The sequence below is a fragment of the Wasmannia auropunctata genome, unplaced genomic scaffold (genome assembly GCF_000956235.1).
Source record: "Wasmannia auropunctata unplaced genomic scaffold, wasmannia.A_1.0 LD335728.1, whole genome shotgun sequence".
Taxonomy (NCBI): domain Eukaryota; kingdom Metazoa; phylum Arthropoda; class Insecta; order Hymenoptera; family Formicidae; genus Wasmannia; species Wasmannia auropunctata.
Genome location: NW_012027162.1, coordinates 346,676 through 353,563, shown reverse-complemented (window position 1 = coordinate 353,563; position 6,888 = coordinate 346,676). Strand labels below are relative to the sequence as shown.

Below are 6,888 nucleotides of genomic sequence, written 5' to 3'. Positions count from 1 at the left end.
GCTAAACTCGTCGCTCTCGGGAAATAAAATCTGTAAACGAGTCCTACTCCTTGTTGCTTCAGAATAATCTCCCCGTATTTCAAGTCGATGCCACGAAAAAAAAAAACGAGCAATCTCGTGACGTGGCACGAGCTTTAGAGACGAAATACCGCCAAATGAGATTATTATTCTCTTACAAAGATAATATTGCACGTAATGAAAGATAATCTTGAACCGATTAATGTCTAAGAAAGTAATTTAAAAACTTTCTGTTCTATTTATAAAGACTGTTTTCTCAAACATCGAACGGTTCCGAAATCATTTTTCGTGCAATGCAAATTTCGGAGAAGAAGAATAATCTCATCAGCCCGGTACCGCGTCGATTCTCGACTATTTTCACTTTGTTCTATTAATTCGCAACATGAAACCGGAGGACTCGCTGTCAGTTAAATCGACAATAGGAAAGTCTGCAAAAATCGCTAAAATATACGTTTAAAAATTAGTGGAACGTCAAAGTATTATAGTGCAAATAACACTTGCCGTCTGGCTGCTCGTCTTATACACGATAAATAGGAACCGATACCACGTGCTCAGGTCGCAGATGCAGATGCTGCCGCTCGCGCGCACTCTTCCAAGACGCTGACGCGAGGTAACGCGATCGCGATCTAAAAGCTCAGGCGGGGGTGAGAGTGAAGGAGGCGGTCAGGGCGTTGCCGATTCTGGACTTGACCGGCAAGTAGACCAGAGCCGGCGCGAATCTCTTCGCCGAGCTGGACTCGGCGCCCACCTGCATTAGATCCTGCTCCTCGATCAGGAACGGCTGCATGATCGTCTTGTCCGGGTTCGAGTTCATGTCCTGCGGCATCGCGTAACAGGCCGGCATCTTCTGCTTGTTCGCCACGTCCTTCAGGGTCTTGCTGAGCTCGGCGATCACGCTCTCCGTCGGGTCGCCTATCGCCTTGTGATCCTTCCGTACGTGCTTCTTGATGCGATTCAGATTCGTCGTCGCGTAGCCGCACTGGGCGCACTTGTACACACCCTGAGGCGTCACCTTCACCGCGTTGTCGTCCTGCCGCTGGTTTCTCGCGGCCTCGGGGACGTTCCGATCGATTTGCGGACTGCATCCCACGCGATCGTCCTTCGCGTCCTGATCAGCTCTGTCCTTGGCGTCGCTCGCCTTCACGTCGATGTCCGATCTAAAGTTGTTCACGAGAGGATGCTGGAACTGCGACAACAGCGAGGGGAACTGATGCTTGGCGAGCAGATGCTGATGAAGCAGCTCCGGTTGATGAAAGTCGTGCAGGCAGATCGGGCATTGCAGACCTCGATCCCCCTCGAGATTTTCCTGCGGGTTCACGTGGGATCGCTCGTGAAGGAAGAGGAAGGGTAGCACGGGGGTCGTGAAGCTGCAATAGCCGCAGCGATAATTCTTCAATTGATGCTCCTCGGACGAGGAGCCGAGAAGGTTTGACAGCATCTGATTTCCCAGACTCGTGTAATCGAGAGGCTTCACCTGTTGGGCAACCTCGAAGCCGTTGGGGATCTTCAGATTTGGCGTTTGCTGCGCGTTCTTCGCCGAGGCGACGCCTCTGCCGCTGGTCCTGGACGTCGCCTGATACTGCTGCTCCAACTCGCGCCACTTGTCGATCCCCGCTTTGCCGTGGTCGCCCATCAGGTGGGCCTTCAGCCACTTGATGCTGCGGAACCTCCGGCTGCAAATCGGGCACACCTCGGTGAAATGGGTGAAGTATCTGTGACTAAGATCGCCCAGTTGTTCCGGCTTCAGCGACGACGAGTCCTCGGCGCCGGCGGCCGATGAGTCATAGGGCTCCTGCTTGTTCGACGCCGAGCCCGACGACGTGTTCTCGTCGACGATTCCGTGGGTGTTGTGCTTGTGAACGCGCAGGAAGTACTTGCTGCACAGCTCCTTGTTGCAGATGTTGCAGATGACGCCGCCGATCTGCGCGCCGTTCTCGATCTCGATGCCGTGCATCCGCTGCATGTGCGTCTTCATGAAATACTTGTTGCACAACTCCTTGTTGCAGATCTCGCAGTAGCTCGACGTGGGCGTCAGTGACGTCACCTTCTTCTCCGCCTGCATCGTCATCGTCGTCGTCGTCGTCGTCGTCGTCTGGCCGCTCGGTGTCTGACTGGTCGGCGTCGAGCTGGCGGAGGAGGCGATTACCGTCGGCGGCAGCGCCGGCAGTGTAACAGCACCGGACACGACGGGCTGATGCTCCTCGCTAATGTGTCTCCTCAGGGCGTCTTGGCTCGGATAATCCTTCTCGCAGAGAGTGCAGAAAATGGTCGAAACGGCCGTGGGTGACTTCTGCGGTGACGACGCGGCCTCGTCGCCGGCGACGCCGTGCTCGGTTGCCATGTGAACGCGCAGGGCCGACCTCGAGTCGCACTCCCTGCCGCAGGCGGCGCAGAATAATTCCTTGCCGGAATCCTGCAGGCCGTTCAGCTGCAAGATCATCGTCTGCAACTTCTGAAGGTCCTCCGAGATCGAGTCGTTACGCTGATCGGTGCCGTCCAGGTCGTATTCCTGCTTCGGCGAGCCGCGCTCCTCGCCCATCTCGTGGATCTTCCTGCAGTGCGCCTGATACAGATCGATCGTCTGGAAGCGAATGTCGCAGGGCTTGCACTCGTGCTCTTCGCCGCCGCGGTCGTTGGGTTCCGCGCCCGCGGCCGCTTCGGACACGATCAAGTTCAGCGGGCTGGTCTGCACCTGGTGCCAAGTGGTGACGGTCGTGCCGGGATTGCCGGGCGAGCGCTCGCTGTCCTGCACGACGATGCCGTGCCGTTTCATCTTGTGCGTGCGCAGGAAGTACTTGTTGCAGTACTCCTTGCAGCAGATCTCGCAGAATGCCTCGGGATTTATGACGCCCAGCCGACGCAGGAGGTCGGCGCTGAAACCGGAATCGCGCGCTTGCTGGCTGGACTGGGGCGAGAGATGTCTCGGTGCCGGCATGAAGGTCGCGTCCTCCTGCTCGATGCCGTACTCCTGCTTCAGGAGCGCCTCCATGCCGCTGGGGCTGTCGCGCGGCGTCATCACGCGATCCTCCTCGCTCTGCGACACCGCGATGATCTGCTGGCTGCTGTCGGACTGCTGATCCACAGACGAGTCGTTGTGCGCTTTTGGCTTGTGCTTTCTCGCGGGCTCGTCGTTGCGGAAACGCTTCTGCGGCGGAGTCGCCGGCGGCTCCAGTTTCACGTTACCCGCGTGGAAATTCGGTGCGCCGAATACGACGTTGCCGCCGGCGATGCTGATGGCGGGGTCGATGGCCGCGGTTGGCACCGGCGAGTCAACGTAGATCCCATGCTTGTTGGCCTTGTGCGTCTTCAGAAAGTACTTGTTGCAAAACTCCTTGTTGCACAAGTCGCAATACGCGTCCGGATTGAAGATCTTGACCGGCACGGGACCGAGGGAGGATCTAGAAAGCTGGGGATCGGTCAGGGGAAAATTTGGCAGGGGTAGATACTGCGCGAGGGCGCCCGGGAAACTCGAGAGGGCCTGCAAATGATTGGTCATCGTGACGATCTGATTAACCGGGCCGCCCGACGGCCACGACGACTCGTCGCTCTGCGGCTGCATCTGCGTCTGCGACTGCACGTGCTGCTGGCTGCCGGACGCCAGCCACGTGGTCGCGAAATTCTTAACGCTTAAGAGGCTAACGGGACCCTCGCTGGCTGGGTCCAACTGCTGCGCCGGCTCCACCTTGATGGTGACGGCCGGCGTCGCCTGACTCGCACCACCGTGCTCGCCGTCCACGTGGACGTTGAGCGTCTCGTCGCTGTCGAACAGCCGGCCGCAGTGCTGGCAGCGGAATTCGTTGTTCAGATTCTCGTCTTTCGACGACGGCGAGTGGTGATGGTGATGGTGGTGGTGGTGGCGGTGGTGGTGGTGGTGGTGTTGTTGGTGATGGTCGTTGCTCAGCAACGACGGCGATCGCGACGACGGCTTACCTTCGACGTCCTCGTCCTCGCGCTCGTCCTCGCGCGCATCCTCGTGCACGCCTGCGAGGCCGGACGAGACTCTTACCGGCGTGGTCTGCTTCCGACGCTTCTTGGGCCCGGCGTCGGCGGGATCGCCGCGGACGCGCTTCCAGACGTCGCGCTCGCCGCAGCTCGAACCGTCGCTGTCCAGCTCCGTGGCCTCCGTCACCGCTGCCGCCGCCGTCATCGTCGTCGTCGTCGTCGTCGTTGTCGTCGTGGGCTCGTGCGACGGTGTCACGCTCGACGACATCTCGATGGATCTCACGCGACCAGCCCGCTATTCCTTAGATGTTGCCCGTCTGGCAAGGAACAGACAAATTTCTCGCGTTTAAAAAGTTTCGAAAAACGATCTGGCATTTGATTTAACATTTTCGTGAAAAAGAAATTTTGGCGGAAGCCGCTACCGCGTCTCCTGATTCACAAAAGTTCTCCGTGAAGCTTATCTTTTGTCACTTTCGTCAACGTAGTTTTAAAACAAATTTAAATTAACAAATTCACATTTATATGTTTATATTGTTTAGATATAAATATACAGGGTGGATAATAAGAAATGTAAAAGACTTTAAGGGGTGATTTCTCACACAATTCAAGATAAAAACTTCATATGACTATGTCCGAAACGGCTTAGTTTCAAAGATACAGGGTGTCAAAGTTAAAAAAAAAATTTCGTTTCTTTTTAAATTTCAAAAATTAACTCGCATTATTTTGAAAAAACTTGAAACACATACAAAATACTTCATCAAAATAACTGGAGTAACTTTCGAAATTTTTTTGAAAAAATCGATATTTTCCAAAAATATAACTAAGTCGATTCAGATATATGTATAATCATATAAAGTTTTTATCTTAAATTTGTGTAAGAAATCATGCATTAAAATCGTTTACATTATACTGAGAGAAAAAAAAGTGTAAAATCAAATGAATATTTCTTGATTTAACTATAAATGGCGGTCACGGGTTGTCAAACAAATATTTATTAATTCAACAAAATACTTGTTAATTCACAAAAATATCATGTTAATGTTATTTATGTATGTTTAATTAAAAAATATATATAATTAAACAAAAAAAAATTATCAATAAAACGCATTTAGTTATTTTAACAACTTTTTTTCTCAGTGTACTTAGTATTTATCCACCCTGCAGATTAGAGCTAGGCAAAGTACGGCTCGCGTAATTATAAATTATTTTCAATTCAGTTAATACAAATTTTATAGGAAATTGTTATATAAGTATTTACATAATACCCTCTTGCAAAATCTAAAATTTATACTGTCTGCTTTATAAGAAAACTCCTTTATAAGCTTCTTTATAAAAAAACGTTTGCCAGTCCTTAATTTAGATCGTTTACTTCTTCCAGTAGAATAATTACAAATACCAAGAGTATCGTGTAAGAACATCGTGGCACAATAGCGGCAAGATGATTTTTCACGTAAATGTAAATAAATTCCAAGTATGTTGTCTCGCGAGCACGGAGAATCGCGAATGCTCGTTGAAGGCGACACTAATTCGATAGGCAGATCATAATGATTTCACTCGACCAATCTGAGGGGGGAGGAAAGGGAGAGGGCTGGGGTCAGTTAACGAGCACTTCGTGCTGCAGGAAGACGCACGCGAAACTTGACGAGCAAGACACGGTGAACGAGGCACCCTCGCTCGCGCGCGATGGACATGCGGTCTCGAAAAAGGGAGACGCGGGATATATCGGACGGCGCACGGAGAGGGGAGGGGGGAGTAAACAGGGTGGACACCCTCTCTCATGACTCATATTATACGTCCACCCCACGTATTCGGGGAATTCGGAGGATAGTACGAATATGCATTTCAGAAAGCGCGGCGTAATTACTAATTCAGGATGACAGCCTTGTATCGCGAAATGTAATGTAAGTGGACGGTACGCGCGGTCAGTGAACCCTGAACGATATTCTGCCATTGTGTGTCCGGCCGTGCGTGATATACGCGTGAGAAAGATCGCGTGAGCTGTGCGTGCGCGAGTTCAAAAACATTTCAACGCAATGATTCTTATGCTTAAGCTCCCTGTTATCGCGACCGCCAATGTCCGCGGAGGGAAAGAAAATTGCTGCGGAAGTTTATCGATCATCCTCTACTATCCAATGCATATATTTAAGCTCATTATTAACATAATTTCATATTTAATTAAAATAATTTAACTAAAATAATTTAATTTAATTTAATTAATTGTTACAAATATTCTGAATATTTATTTTATACATGCATAGTAATTTAATTCAGACCAATTAACATTTATATTAATTAGAATAATTATATTAATTAAAATCTATTGATAAAATGGTCATTAATTGGAATCTATTAATAAAATGGATATTAATTGAAATCTATTGATAAAACGGTTCTATTGTTCCTAAATTTCTGCGAAACGTTTGCGTGAGAAATTTGCGCAGTTTTTGTCTTTTTTCATCCGAGTATGCGATGTCGAAATAACGATTGTGCGCAATCAACACTTCGTAAAATTCTCACCCGCGGGATACAAAGGTCCTCGTGCTTCAAACGTCTTCGTTTCATGACCGACGAACCGTGGAGATCGTTCCCGCGTCGAAACGTGACACCTCGGCAACCGCACGTCGTCCTTGTCGTCGTCGTCGTCGTCGTCGTCGTCGTGAGTCACGCGCGGCCTCGTCACGCATCTCTCGCGAAAAACTTCGCGACACTTTGCGAAATACACTCAAAATACACAGGGCGCAGTCCGCGGACAGGGCAATCGCCTCCGGTCTTCCGGCCGAGATCGCCGTTATTGGCACGTGGCGTCGCCGAGGGTGAGCGAACTGCGCGATGGACCTCGAATGTCGCCGGTCAGCCTCACCCTCTCCAGCGGAGATATTTCCATTCTCACGTCATCGGACTCTCCCTTTCGCGAGAACGAGAAGATCG

General features: G+C 50.8%; 1 protein-coding gene across 1 annotated transcript; it reads right to left on the bottom strand.

Annotated features, from left to right (window-relative positions):
• Nucleotides 1–652: 652 nt before the first annotated feature.
• Nucleotides 653–4,165, bottom strand: LOC105456298. Its single transcript, XM_011700243.1, has one exon. It carries the CDS (start codon nucleotides 4,163–4,165, stop codon nucleotides 653–655), a length of 3,513 nt encoding a protein of 1,170 aa, XP_011698545.1.
• Between the last annotated feature and the right edge of the window lie 2,723 nt (nucleotides 4,166–6,888).